The sequence below is a fragment of the Solea solea genome, chromosome 3 (assembly GCF_958295425.1).
Source record: "Solea solea chromosome 3, fSolSol10.1, whole genome shotgun sequence".
Taxonomy (NCBI): domain Eukaryota; kingdom Metazoa; phylum Chordata; class Actinopteri; order Pleuronectiformes; family Soleidae; genus Solea; species Solea solea.
Genome location: NC_081136.1, coordinates 25909312 through 25925281, shown reverse-complemented (window position 1 = coordinate 25925281; position 15970 = coordinate 25909312). Strand labels below are relative to the sequence as shown.

The 15970-nt window shown below is 42.1% G+C and overlaps 1 protein-coding gene across 13 annotated transcripts in view; it reads right to left on the bottom strand.

Moving 5' to 3' along the window:
* Window positions 1–15970, bottom strand: part of nav3 (neuron navigator 3) — a 253383-nt gene that overhangs the window by 142733 nt on the left and 94680 nt on the right. For 2 of the 13 annotated variants that reach the window (XM_058626181.1, XM_058626183.1), the window contains exon 1: window positions 9195–9709. The exons of 2 other annotated variants lie outside the window; for them this stretch is intronic. In XM_058626181.1, coding sequence (XP_058482164.1) covers window positions 9195–9452 — 258 coding nt within the window. In that variant the 5' untranslated portion in view covers window positions 9453–9709. Of the gene's footprint in view, window positions 1–9194; window positions 9712–15970 lie in introns of those variants that run through there. 9 more of the 13 variants (XM_058626191.1, XM_058626187.1, XM_058626185.1 and 6 more) reach the window with 7 other exon arrangements.

Below are 15970 nucleotides of genomic sequence, written 5' to 3'. Positions count from 1 at the left end.
GTCAAGCGTTCACACATCTCGCGTATGGGCTAACCTCAACAAACCAATTATTGATGCAATGACCTACTACTGTTTACACGGACAAAGACTCCTCTTGTATGTAATTCACCTCTACTTTACCATGTGGGGAAGGTCATTATACTATTAGGAACCTTATCCCAAAAATAAGTATAAAAGTAAATAATGTTTCCTAACAGGAATAAGGAGGAAAGTGTTCATGGTGATCATGCAGATTAATGGATTTAAAATCTATCACTGCAGATGTAGTCCAACAAACCCGCTGCTTGTTTAAGTGACAACGATCACCGTCACTGACTCGGGGAGAGAGACGCAAAAAAAAAAAACTCAAGGATACAAGTTACAAGCAAGTTTCACGTGGGAGTAACAACAAAAGCAGCAAGAGCCAGTAAATAAAAACCTAACACTGATGTGTGTCATGAGACTGATCCTGTGAGAAAACATGCCCTTGCCTGAAACAGCAGAGCTTTGTAAGCCATGGGGAGGAAAAGGAGAGTGTGTAAAGGGAGGGCGGTGTTAGACGTCAGGCTCCACATCTCTTGAGACACTGTCAAGGACCAACAGCTCGGGTTAGAGAGTGAACCAACTTTATGGGGCAAACTTAATAAAGTGTAACTACAGTGGCAATAAGGTTGGGACGTTGAGGTAGAAATGACTGTTTTTTTAACGGACAGGCACTTGGTGTATGAGTGAAAAAGGGGGCCCGCCTGCAGCTTAGAGAAACAGCAGAAATCAAGAGAGCAGAAGGTTGACAGAAGAGCTCGGACCATGAAGTCTACAGTAGATCACTAATGGAGCGTAGACCTCACATAACTAAAATTATAATGGGGTGCCACGATTTATTTTCTTGATCTACCTCCTACTTTTCTAGGTTGTGGTCTGTGAAAACCCAGGATACAGAAGATTGATATTAAAAGTGATGATAATCATACCTTCGAGTGAGAGACACTTAAACACACTTAACTCAAACATCAAAAGACTGTCAGAGAGGACACACACATGAACACAGTGTAACCACGCAAACCACATACAGAGAGAAGAAGTAGGATCACGGACTGCGTCCTAGTCCTCCTTGCTCGAAGACATAAACATTAAAAGCTGAACCACCGATCCTTCCCACTACTTAAAAAAAATGCTTCATAATTTATGTTACTGTAAAAGACCTCATTTAACTTCATTTCATTTTTTTATTGACACAGACGCACAGACACAGACACGCACCCGCAAGGCTCCAGTTGCAGCTCTGCAACATGCAGTTTCACACTCCATTTACTGTTACCAAAAAGGCCGTGGACAAATCAAACGCTGCCTCGGTGCCCTTCAGAACGGCCAGGGGCTGCAGGGGTCACGTACCACTGACTCATCCAATGACCTCATGGCTGTATCAGGATAAGGTCCTGCTCACGCCTACGTGATCTTTCCACGACTGTGAATCTTCAAGAGCTACCGTGTGCGCGCCAGTGAGTCCAGCAATCAAAGACCACCTCTCTGCTTTCAATACATTCCACTATAACCATATTTTAGGTTGGGCTAAAAGAGTTGGCATCTGTAATCTTATCATTACTTCTTCTCTTTATTTTTTTTTTTATTTACTTTTATATTCAGTTTTATTTTTTTTAATTCAGGGGGCAAGAATGGGGCAAGGGTCAGTGGTTTGAAAGATTGCATAAAAAAAAGAGTAAACATAAAGAAAAAGTGGATTTAATTCCATTTGGCCTTTTAATGGCTATTGCATAAGAATTGCACATTAAACGATATATTAAAACATAAAGCAGAAAACTAATGAACTTTAGAGGCTGCTTGTGGGTAATGATGAGTCTCAATGTAAGGGCTAACCGCTCTTAAAAACACGTGTGCTTGCTCTGTTAAGCGGCCTGTAAAAGCGTGTGCCAACAGAGGGCACAGCAACAAACCGCCACCCAGTAACCCACCAGAACTAGCTTTTCATCCCACCATCTGTCTCCGAGGGTTGGTCTGTGTTTTCTATTTATTTATCAAATACATCCCAGAGTCAACCCTTTAAGTAACGCAGGGGAGGATGATTGATGCTGTTTTTCCAGCAACATGCCACAAACAAGCACACGTGCAAATGGCAACCACAGTCTTTTTTTCTATGGACATTTCAGTTCATTTTCCTCATTCAGGGTTTTTTGACTGTACCATAGATGATAAAATCCCATAAAAAACACACAACGTATTTGCCTGCCAAAATCATTATTGTATTTTACGTCTAAAGTACCAGTTACTGACAGATAACTAATAATTCAAGACTTATGAAATCATTCCTGACATAAATAGTAAACATATACTATATCGAATAACCAAGTCTTTCATCAAATCTGGAAATGAATCACTTTTACCTTACTTTGACTTAAAAGAGCACATCATCTTCAATGTCACTTGTTTACTGTAAACTGTGAGTAATGTTGTTCTTTTGGGAACTATACTGTAACTGGGCCAAGAGACTGTATAGTTCCCTGTATGTGACTATGTATTTACAGTTGCTCAATCTACCCCCGTCAATCCCAGATGCCCAGGAAACCCAGTCATCAGGTTGATAGCTTGTAATCTACCTCTGTTGCTGTGTAAATTGTGAGTCAATACCACAGAGACCACTCGCTTGACTCATCAGCAGTCATTCCTCCCGCGTGCCTCAAAACAACTCTCTCTCTCTCTCCATCTCTCTCTCCAGCTCACACACAGACACTGAGGGTATTGAGATGCGTTAGCATGCCTGCACCATATATGCTTGACTGAACACTTTTCGCACCATTGTTGTGACTTTCCCAGAGAAGAGAAGAGAAGAGAAGAGAAGAGAAGAGAAGAGAAGAGAAGAGAAGAGAAGAGAAGAGAAGAGAAGAGAAGAGAAGAGAAGAGAAGGTGAACTATTTGCTCAGAGGAGAAAAGGTTATCTGTGACAGCTGGGAAGACAGAACTGGGCCAGGTGTGTGTTAACTCTGTCCTGCTGCTTTTCTCATTATAAATATCTCAAAGGGAGCGAAAGATAGACAAAAAAATAAGAAGAGAGGGAGAGAGGGAAAAGGGGGAGGTGGGGCATGGTGATGAAATGGATGGGGGGGAAAGATTACAAAAAAGAAAAAAAGAAAAGAGGTGTAAAGGTCAAAAGGAAAATACCAGTAAGTAAATTGGAAAGAGTGGAATAAGAGAAAGGCTCCAGTCAGGAGAGACAGAAAGTTTGAGGCCAAGGAAGTACTCAAAGAGGAATGCTGGGAATGGGAATGAACAGAAAGACAGTGACAGGAGAAGAAGGCAAGGAAAAAAAAAAAAGAAGAGCTGGGAAGAGGTGAAAGTGGGGACGGGTGGAGAGTCAAGAAAGGAGAGAGGAGGCTGCTAAGAAAACAGAGCAGATGGAGAGACTGTTGACAGACAACTAAAGAGAGGTAAATGAAGACAATCGGAGGTGGACGTAAAGGTGACACACCATCAACACACGCTGTTTGTGGAGGTGTGTGTGTGTGTCTCTCTCTGCTGACCTTAACATGCTTACAAATATATTAGAATTACATAAACCATAACAAAAAGAGACTACGATGTATGGTTTACAGGAAGTTACACGCAAAAGAACTCCTTTTATGGCAGAGCTGGGGAGTTCAGATGTGTCCAACCCAAACAATGTCCAAGTGTTCAAAAATATTTAACTATTTCTGGAATTAAGAAGAACCTTTTCAGTTTAAGTGTGCTTATGTTGTACGACCCTTTAAAGATCAAAATTCTTATACACTGTGTGTGCACTTGTATAGATAGGGGTCAAATTGTGTTGAGTCCATAACATCAACGTCTCACATGAGTTCTACAATTATTTCTTAGACAGAAAGTGGAAGATGACTGTTAGTGTCACCAAAAACTACAGAATTAAACTATTTCTAATGTGACATCCATCCATAAAAAAATCAATGTATCTTATATAAAAGGATATTTAAATTCTGGTAAACAAAAACCCTCGGTTTTCAGACTCAGTGGAGTCCTCTTCATAGCTTCTACTGCTAAACTCTTGTCGTTTTTTTTTATTGTTTTGCAGTGGGCCTTGTTTTGGAAGTGAACACTGTGACTGTACTTCCAGGGGAAGGTATTTTTAACTGGTGTGGCTTCACTGTACTGTACTGTAAACACCAGCCGCTCTGTGTGTTCTCCCTCCAAGACTTAAACACAGTGACCGACAGCAGACTCCCCACGGCACAAAAGGCAATGAAATACTGAGCGTAAGACAAAAGGCACTGGGAGAGGAGGGGAAAAAGAGGACTGGAAAGTATAATATTGTCTCAGATATTTTCCCAATTTCAACACAGGGGTCATTAAGGAATCTCAGCTCTGTGGCAGAAGTGCACAGACTAATGCAAACAAATGTGAAGAGTGAATCACATTTAGTACTTACTCAGCTGCAACATATGTTCATCTACTCTGTTTTTTGCATTTCCTGACTTAATTTGATAATCTTATGGTTCAGAGTCATGTGTTAAACCAAAAATCACTGCCATGTTTCCGATTTGGTTCAGGCCAAGAGATCTTGGCTCATGAGACCACAGACCATCGGCTACAATGCTGCTACAGCTGCAGAGACAAACCCCTGCAAGTGCTGCACAGCGGCAGAAGAAAGACCGCAAAAACGGACACTAACAGTCATGAGCTGCCTGCTTCTTTTCTGTTATGGGAGGTCAAAGTTTTTGCAGCGATAAAAGCCTGAAGAACACAAAGGTGTGTTTCAAAGCGAGCTGGTAGAAGTGTAAAATAGCAGCACTGCTCCTCTTCTGGTTTGTATCCAAAACCCCTCAAACCCATCCATGTCTCTACTGGAGCAAGTAAGAACCCCTCTCACTCCCTGTGTTCTCTTGGTTGTTTTTAACCACATTCAAGTCACTGGGCGGCAACAAGCAAGTCCTGAACAAGACTCGGAAAGACAGCGAGAGCCCACAGTGACCACTGATGTGCTGGAATCATAAAAGCATCATAGTTTAAAGTTTTCCAATTGTTCAGTAGTCAACTGTACACATGTTGTTTATAAGATTGAATTATCCTTTGTTTACATTAAGCTAAATACAAATCCCTGTAAGACAAAAATACTATATATATATATATATATATATATATATATATATATATATATATATATATATATATATATATATATATATATATATATATATATATATATATATACATAATATTAACATCTTTAAATGCATGGTTGTGTGAAAATGGTATGACTGTGCAAAATTAGTCAATAAAACATGATGTCAATTTTACACACTATATTCTAGAGGATAAAAGACAGCACATAAGTGGACACCAGGGTGATTGACAGTTGGTATTGTGGGTGACATTAGGACTGGTTGTCGCTTGGCAAACATAATGTGCATATATGCTCAAATACTGAAGATAACACTTGCTATGATTGTGTGCAAAATACTGTACATTTACAATGAAATATTGGAGACAATCCTTGCATAAGGAATGACTTTATATTAGAGTTGCAACTAATGATTATTTTCATAATGGATTAATTTGTCGATTATTTTCTCTATTAATCGTTTGGTCCATAAAATATCAGAAAACCTTAAAAATGTTGACGTTTAAGAAGCTTAAACAATCGGAAATCTTGTTTTAATCATGAAAAAAGCTTCAAACTGATTATCAGCTTATTCAGCTCTACTTTATATAAGAGCAATACAAGTAGAATCAGGGCGACAGATTTGAAGAGATGGCACTGAGTCCATGATAGAAAGGAAAAAGAGGGAGGGAGGTACAGGGAGATACATTCTATACATTCAGTTACTCAAACTGGCAGGACACCAACATTGCTCCCTGTGGCACTAAACCCCACATTCGTACCTGGAATACACATATATTGTTGCCTTAAGTGTCACATAAGGCCACAGTATGAGTTGTGGGAAAACAAGGAATATGCAACAACATGCACTGAATAAGCAGCAGGTTGTTATGTTCCTTAAGTGAGGGCAGTGTGTCTGGCACATGCAGCAAACAACTTCCACTAACACCAGAGGTAAACAGAAAAGCAGTCAGCAGGATTGATACTGTACAATGACCAACGTAAAGACAGTGCCTACATACAACTATTGTGCTGAAAGTTGAAGTTGGGGAACTCAGTTTACTAACTATTCATTAACAGCTAAAATGCAAAAAGAAATTCATCAATGCATTTGCAGCTTAGCAAATATGTAAATAAAATGTCATACAGACTACATCTAGATTTGTAGCATTTGAACTGAAGCATCAATGAGTGCATGCACATCAATAGATGTATCCCATGTAGACCGTACGCAGTTCTTCAAGGATGAATGAATCTATTCTTCCGTCATAATTGTGAATTTAATTAAAAGGTCAGAGGAAATCTTCAATTCTATCTCTCACAAACAGCTCTAAATTACACACAAAGTCCTCTGGGCTATATGGGATCTTTCATTGTTGCCAAAGCGCTCGATGCACAAGATAAGCAACCATCGGTGTTGGCGGTGTTGACACTTCATTAAAATCCAGTTGACTCAGATAAGCTTGTCATTTTGCAGCGCCAGGGGCAGTGACTGATGTGATGTGTCAGCAGAGAGCGCAATAAGACGAGCAAAATGTCTTTCTTGTTCTCTTCTACGTCTTTGACAGCCTCAAACCATGAATGGATGACGCGGGGAAAGCTTGCGGAGACACTGAAAACTTGAAGAAACTCAAGATGTGCAATGCTTTTGCTCACGAGAGCTGCGCAGCATAAGCACCAGTCATACAGGAAGTCATGGTGCGTGCCATTAATTGTATTTGAGGAATATCCATTTTGCAGGAAGTTGATTTTTTTTTTCTTATAGTAGAAATACTCCAGAATCACCATTGACACCAACTCTAACCAACACTGACTGACATATGAAAGCTATAGACTGTGTGCTAATTGTTTAATGCAACATAGAATAATTTGACTTTTCAAATTCAGCGAATGCTTCAGTTGTTCAGAGAAACAATGCACGAGACACTCCTCTGAAAGGAGCACTTGTCATCTCCTGTTTATATAAATGAGAAATTATCTATTGCATAATACACTGTTGATATAACTACTTCTGACCACCGTCCAAAATGAGTCGTCTCGCAGTTAGACCCCGAGAGTTTGCTGCACCACTCCTGGGCATTTCCTCTTGGCGTGTGACAGTGTACGTGCACACAAGTCGTTTCCACTGTTTTATACCAGGCTGATGTCTTTAAATGTAAGACCTCTGAGGCCAAACACAGCGGTGGGTGCTGAGCTTTAGACCGAGCTGCACACTGGATGTGTTTCACTGGACTTTCTGTCTTCAGCAGACGTCACACCAAAGGAAAAATAACAAATCCCTTGTTCTTTGCACCTCATTTATCTTTCTTTCACTTCAGTTGTAATCGTTCAGTAGAGGCACAGCGACGTTGTCAGTGAAGCTCATATCAATATACTTTAAATATTCAAACACCACCCAGGTTAAAAGGATAGGATGGAATAAACAAGCCAACACATGCTGGCCGTATTGTATATATATATATATATATATATATATATATATGAGGGGGTTGGATGTGCACAAACAAGCATGCTGTCATGCACTGCACACGTACACACACACTCACTGTGCTATGCTTGATCCCATTTGATCATAGGACTCCATGTAAAGGCGTAATGACAGCATTTACTCCACCTTCTCTGCCCCTTTTTTGTCTCCAAAAAAAACTCAGTGAAGAAAGCTCTCTAAGCACTGCACTGCCGAATTAGACAGACTAATTACCCCCCTCCATACCTCCCATTCCTCACCCACACTGACAGGCTGGGGCAGGCAAGACATTTCTGCCTGCCTTCCAAGCTTTCCAGTGACAGGGACTGTAAGGTGAAGTGATCGCACACTTCTGGCAATGCAGCGCTGGCTCTGACCAATCAGTTCGCTCAGTTCTTGGCGAGGGCTCTGTGGTGCAGTTGTGAGTGATGAGATGAGAAGTGTGGGGGGGAAAAATGCACAAATGGTTTAATTTGTGAAATTCACTAACTCACTGTTTCTAATAACTATTTTAACCTTTTTTCTTTCGCAAACCTAGTTGTGTTAACAAGCTCAAAGTCAAGCAGAAGTTGTGGACTCAGTCACGGACATGCTGGGAGAATTTAGAGACAGGGGAGCCTGCTGACCCGTGCTTTGATGTCCTCTGCCCACGTTTCCTCTGGGTCACGAGGAAAATCAGCAGCTTTGTTCAGTACCACAAGTCTGAGAGCAAGGAAAGGGAATCAGGGTCAGTGAGTTTTAGGTTGTTTTTTTTTTTTTGTCTCCGTCAGGAAGTCTTGTAAATGTAGAAAAAGGCAACAGCGGGTGGAAACGAGGGGAGGAGAGCTCGACTGGCCAAACAGGAAAGTTTCAGTTTGTGCTCTGACAGCTCTGGATGTGGGACGGGCCGAGGTGCTGCTGAAACTATTTGGCGGGGAGGTTTGAAATCTCCTTCCTTGTCAAGATGGACCTGCCCTGCATTCTCTGTCGCAGCTCAGGAAACCGAGCCAGACATTCCTTAAAAAGGGAAAGAGCTTGGCACACAGCGGTTTTCATACGGTGGAGCACTTAACAATGATCTCTCGGCATCCATTAACCATCTGCAAAATCTTGACAATGTTGGAGGTATAAGCTTTGGGAGCATGGAGCAGCAGTGGTGATCTATCTGAAATGTTATACTAAAGCATTAAGGCCTTCTCAGGTGGCAGTCAGTGCCTCTGTCATAGTTCCTTCCAGAGGAGATGACATGGTTCACTGCACTGGTAGGGATCGCAATAGTCTGAACTCACACAATCCCTGAACTTTCCATTCCACACACACACACACACACACAGATTAGTAAATGATGAACAGAGTGAATGGGAAGCAGGATGAGGTAATACACTGCAAGCCATACATTAGTCATCAAGTTTCCCCCTTATTTGATGATCACAAACCAGCGACATCATCTCACCGGAGCACAGATGACTCATGACTGTGTGCCTGGACTCAGGGCTGTGGTGAGACACCTGCTAAAACCTTGGTGGAGAAGCAACAGACACAGGCACAAAGAGAGCGAGCTGGACAAGCCTGTCACTGTTGGCTCTTTCATCCCTGACACCTGTGGAGTGCACACACTGCCTGCGCACACACACACACACACAGAGAGAGTCCATCTCCACTAACCTTGCAGATCTTGCTCTCCTCTGTCTCGGCTCTGGACTTCCCCTCTGATGTCTTTTCCTGCCGGTACTCGGACTTGAGTGACAGCTGGCAGGAAAGCCCTGGGGCACCCTCACCTGCCCTGATCTCCTGCTGCCGGGACATGTAGCCCTGCGCGGTGGCTGCCCTCACCGCACTGGGGATGGGAAGAGCCGTGTGCACTGGTTTTGTGCCCACAGAGGAGGGTTGCCTGAGCTTGGAGGCTACACCAACCACCGGCATGGTACGTCCCAGGCACAAAAATAATAACACGGGAGAGGGAGAGAGGTCCAAAAAAGTATAATAAGGAAAGGGAAACAAATCTGCAGTGTCTCCAACTGATATTTGGCACTGGAAAGGAAATCTAAAAAAAAAAAAAAAAAAAAAAAAGAAAAGAAAAGAAAAGGAAAAAAGCAGCAGCTGCCTCTCAGACTGAGAGGAAAGCAACTGCGATCATTCTGTAGCCTACTGCAAGCAGGACTCACAGAAACTGAGAAGGGTTCTCCTTTCCTCCTGTTCACTCCCTCCTCCTTCTCCTCCCACAAGCAAGTCTGCTCCCTCCCCTTCACTCACTCGCGCTCTCTCCCTTTTTGCTCGCTCACTGTCAGAGGCGTACCACAAGCTCAGCCAAAGCAGCTCAAGGTGGCGTGAACTCCTCTGGATGGTAAAAGCACCAGTCGGCAAAACGGTGATTACAGAGACGTGCGTGTGTGTGTGTGTGTGTGTGTGTGTGCGTGCGTGTGTGTGTGTGTGCGTGAGAGTGTACACAGGCTGCCACTGCTCCTCAACAGCTCTCTTCTCTCCCCCATATTAACTGCACACACTGAAATAGATGTACATTTGCAGCTAACTCTCCCTCTCAATAAGACAAACAGTAAACTGGGATAGGAGGAAAACCTTGTACATATCAAGAAAATAATAAATATATATATATATATATATATATATATATATATATATATATATGTGTATATATATATATATATATATATATATATATATATATATATATATATATATATACATATATACAGATACATTTAAAAAAAAAAACATGAGGGTTGGTTATTATAGTGTAATGTGTTTTTATCACAAAGTGAGTTAGCTCAATGCATTTTACATCAGTATTACTGAAGTGTTACTGAATTATCACCCAGCCTTGTAGTAGGGGTTTCTCTCGGTTACTCTTGTCTTTATTACTTTTTAAGAGGCCAAAGAGAAGAACAACAACCCTAATATATTGCAAAAAGAAATTTAGCTGTTAGTTTTTTTTTAATGAATACTCAGTGACCAGTGATTGAATCCATTAAACACAAATATAAATACAAGAACGTTTCCTATAGCGTACAGTATGTATATGGCACAATAAACAAAGTGGTAATTGATCTATTACTTTAACCCCTGGGGTCAGCTTGACCGTTTCACTGGGAAGATGGTGGAGCGTTTATATAATCAGTTTGTTCTGTGGACGGCGGACAGACTGGTTTAGGATCAGCGTTGTGCTGCAGTGCAGATATGAGCAGCTTGTAAGTGTACAGGGTTTGCTGATGTTGCAAATAACTGAACTTTAGAGGCTGGGAGATCTAAGAGTTGTGTACAGTCACTGAGATTACGCTATCGCTGCTGAATGGTCAGTAAGGCCCTGCATTTGTACGGCTGCCTGTACGTGTGTAACTTTTTTGTTTAAAACTGGTTTCAGGCTGCTCGTCTGTGACAAAAAACAGACATGTGCATCAATGTCTAATGTACGTGTACGTGACTGGGACAACAGGAGGCGGACAGCATCTGCCATAAACGAGACAGAAACACAGTAAAAAATCCACTTTGCTTAACCCTTAAGGGGCAGAGTGTGGCCAAGTGGAAAGGGAACTTGGCTTGTAACCGGAAGGTCGCTGGTTCAAGTCCCCACCAGGTCGAAAGGGCTGGGGTACCCCTGAGCAAGGTACCCAACCCCCATTGCTCCCCGGGCGCTACTCAGTGTGGCAGCCCACTGCTCCTAATTCTAGGATGGGTCAAAAATGCAGAGAACAATTTCCCTAAGGGGATTAATAAAGTATCTAAAAACATTTTTTTTAAATGATTTTGAAATCATGCATATCACAGTAAAATCTCCTCAAGTGTTTCTTTTGATCACAGAAGTTTTTTTTTTTTTTAAAGCTTTGTTCTCCGAGCAGTTGTTTCCAACAAGAGTTTGGTGAAACGGCAAATTAATTAGGTGCAGTAAGGCAGATATATATCTGTGACACAGGATCCACGCAACTACTACAACTGCAAGTGTTCCATCAGATGTTTTGCTGAGACGCAGATGAGCAGATGAACTGCATTTGGACTGAATTAACCAGACACAATTTAACATGTCGGCCTTTTTCCCCCCCCACTACTTTTTCTAATGGCTCCCTGCTTTGTGCAAGACATAAAAGGGAGTGAAAGTTTTATATGGAAAGACTCCATCTGTTTCAGTTTAGGGGACAAGGAGATGTGCTAGAGTCAGAGGGGCACACATTGTGGTGTCATGACAAACCGGAAATGTTTAACACATCGTTCTCTAAACAGAGCAGAGGAGAGTAAGGAAACCAAACACGGGGACTGTCTCAATAAATGTCACCTTACCACAAAACCATTACACCTAATATATTGTCTTCTGGACAAGACACTGACACACGTAGAGTTTTCACAGTCTCTCTTTTTGGCAGTTGAACCTCAATTCTGAAGTGTACGAGAAGGTCAAAAGTAAAAAAATTCTTTAATACTGCTTCTCCTTGCCACAGGTTGGCACCAGGTGCTCCAGCATGTTTTCAATCATATACCAGGGGCTCTCATGAATAGACTAAAACAACAGGATACCACGTGAATGAATGGCAAAAGACCAAATCTAACTCGGACTACTGCTGCCTGCCGAGTTACACGAACTGGAGAATATTTGGCGGGCTTCCAGCCTCCCAGGACCTCAGAGACGTTTTGGAAACCCTCATTCTTCCCCCTTGACTTGTGTCAGTTTCTGGAGAAAATCACCTTACACTGCAGAATAATTGCACAGTTGGAATGAGAGTCTCGACTACCTGCAGGTAAGGAGGCCAGAGCTGGAAGTTCCACATTCAACAACAGTGAGTTGTTCCAAAGTCAACATCGGCAGAGGAAATCTCAGGTTCAATTCTATGCACACAAACGTGATGCGGCAGGTCATTACCCTTATGTTTGGCCACCAGGACCAACCACTTCTCTAAAAATAGTGCCCTGGCCGAGCTGTGTTTTGGTTGAAATGTGAAGAACAGGGTGAGGGAAAGAATGGAATGAATTTAAATGGAGAGGGATGTGGACGAAAGGATATTAAATGCTCACACTGGAAGCAGAATTTCAAATTTAAAATATATGACACAGCCAAACTGCAAGGTAATGAGTGCAAGACCACCTTAGATATTAAATTCTGCCCAATTATGAAATTGAGTTGGGACAACTGGTCACCACAAAGAAATGGAAAGGATTACAGCAAACTTTACGATGCAATAAAAGTACAAAGGTATGTTGTGATCTCCGTACACTAGGGTTGACTGCAAAACAATAATCTAAAGATGCACAGGACTCCATTCTCAAACTCTACGGACCAGAGAGTTTAAGACCAACCATGACCATTGATGTGCATCCTAAAGAGGAAGACAGCTTCACAAGAAGCACAGATACAGTCTTGTTAAAAATGCCATCATCTTATTTTGCACAGACATGAAAAGGACTTAACCACACCTAAATTTAAGCTCCGGTGACTATTCATGTGTAGTTGTGGTCTCGCTGGAAACCTATTCTTGGTTTCCACCGAAACCACCACTAAATATCTGGTGGAGAGGCAGCGCATTCCAGCTGAGGGGAGGCTGAAGATGGAGGTGGTGGTCAAGGAGGGAAGTGGATGAAAGCTGGGAGGCTGAATGCACTAACCATCTCCACGTACCACGGGCCGCAGCCGAAAGCAGCATCGTATTATTAACCCACACTTGCTAAGTGTAGCTCTCCTCAGGTAGGACCTGTCACAGTCATTTTGCGGCGTGTAATTGAATAAACTCGTCCAAAATAACAGCCCTGTCTGTGAGTCAGTTTTCCAGCAGCAGGTGCTGTGTGAAAGTATTCTAAAAAAAAAATGGCGTCTCTCCTGTTTGGATGCGACGTCACCTTTGTGATGTTTGGTTCAAAGTGCTAACACTATGTCGCTGATGGAAAGAAAAACAAGGCCGATACCATTTGAAGCAGGAAGAATAACACAGATATTTTCGGGTTATGGAATCGATCGTGTCATGTTTATTATCTGTTTCAGGCAGTGGATGGATGGTCGCTAGACTGCTCTGTTTGGTGTGAGTGTGTGTGTGTGTGCGCGTGTGTGTGATATATATGAAAGATACCGCCCGGTGTGAGATGACGTCACTACGGCACTATGGTTGCGCTGTGGCTGTGAAAACAAACGCGCTGACATGTTGGAGATAAGAGAGGTCAAGCACCTTCCACCCTTGTGGCATGCTCACACACACACACACACACGCGCACAAATGCACGCACGCACACACACACTTAGGGTTTAAACATCCCCTGGGGGGGCAAGACAGATAGTCACGCACCTGGCCCGGTCTGCACTCTGAATGCTATCAGTCAACCGCACATCAGACAACATGGAAAATAAAACAAACACACTGGTGCTGACACACACACACACATAACAGAGAGGTACCTGAGCAAATGCAGGCATGTACGGCGCCTCAGTAAACACGCTCAGCTCAGTGAGCGTGTGCCATTAACTTATATCATGCATGACCTGGGAGGACATAAACATGCATTCACTTTCATCTCCCCTCTGTCACTCTGTTTGTTTCTCAGGGAGATTCCTGCTCCTCAGTCAACCTGCAGTTGTACACATAAACAAACACACACAAAAAAACCTGAGAGCATCATGGGATGTTCCTTATTTCACCCTATTGTGGAGATCACCTGTCAATATTCAAGGATGCAAAACAATTCAAGTACACTTAAGGTAAAAATATTTAAGGAATGTTCTTGTATTGTTTGCTGCAGGCTGTGAAGATACTGCACACAACTAATGTAATTGACAGTACAGTAGTTGAGAACTTCTATACTACTGATTCAACACAGAGACAATGCTTTCAGACAAGTCACCAGAATTCAAATATCATGCTCTCTGAGTTCATCACACTCTGTGTTGTGCATGTCAGTTATTAAAAATCCAGATAAATACCGGTGCTTGAGCAGACGGTCTCAAAAAAAGAAGGGGTCCATTAGAATGAGTTTATAATGCTGGCTTTGTGCTTTGTTAAAGAATAGGTCTGCCGTAGAGTGATTTGAAAAAAAAAAAAAAAAGTGTTTCACGTTGTTTGAATAACAGCCTACAAAAGTAAAAGAAGCAAAGCAAAAAAAAATGTATGAATCAAAATTATGCTTTCACTACTGTTTTTTTTACCCTTCCATTAATCATCTTGCAAAGCCCTCACATTTTCTGTGACCCTTTGGAGCAACCCAACACCTTGGTAGTGAATCACTGTTTCACAGCACTCTGTTAATACTCAGTCCTTGTGAGTTGCTGTGTGTCCTCAATAGTTCATTTGTAAAAAAAAAAAAAAAAAAAAACACACAGCCTGTTAGATTTTGGGCAGAGAGTGGGCAGGTTTGAGGGATTGTGGAATTTGAAAAATGCCCTGTTCCAAGGCTATATAGTTATAAACAAAACATTAAAAACAACTTTGACGAATTAACGGTAATTAAGGCTTCCTGAATTCCTCGCACAGCGTGCTGTTTAAAATGCCATGTGGCGGGCTAATACCCCTACTACAATGAATCAAAGGGAGCATTTGGATATACTCCGGCAGCGGGACTTCCCCCAGCGCTGTGGTTGGGACAATTCTGGCTTGTCCTGTCCGTCCAGTTCTTCTGCTGTTTCCTGCCCAACCTATCTTACACTTCACTTTTGTTCATTCATTATATATTCATTTGACTTAATGCCTCTCCATTACACTTGCTCATGTATATATGCATAGCTACACTACCTGCTGCGCTCACACCGCACTTATACACTGACACTGACTCACAGTCAACACCTTTGAATCTCCTATTGATCCATTCTCTCATTAAGTATCCAGACTTTAATTCACTCATTTTCTACTTGTAATCTCATTCCTCCCCTCATATCCGCCTTGAATACAATACATTATTTGATTCAATTAGCTAGTCAGTAATCTGATTGCTTCCTCCTGAATGACTTGCTTTTGCACTTTTCATTCTCCGTTTCCTGCCAAGCGAATGCATCACCGTTCCCAAGCTCATTTTATAACGAACCACTTCCAGAGTCGGACTATGGATCGAAAGTCCAGTCTTTCATTGACAGGCTTCAACAGACACACTTTTCCATCACAACAACAAAGCTTCCCTTACTTCTCCTCTGCAAAGCATACACTGTACTTTTACACTTGACAAAATGGTATAGGCCAAAGGCTGTCATTCCTTGCGGCCTGTTCGGCGTAATTTATAATCCCATTTATGACCATCACATTCCTTTCCCTTGTGATTCGCTACGGTCTTCCCCACATCCACCCTGCATCTCAATGTTTCCCCCCTCTTGCGAAAGACTTGTGTCCCAGCAAATCTTGGATTTCACAGCTGGAGTTGATAAAGTCCCGAAGAGCCGAAATGAGACGCCCGCCTGAAGGACAACGACCTGAGACAAAAGAGGACGTCTGTGTCCAACAGAGGGCAGTATCAAAGCACAAATGACC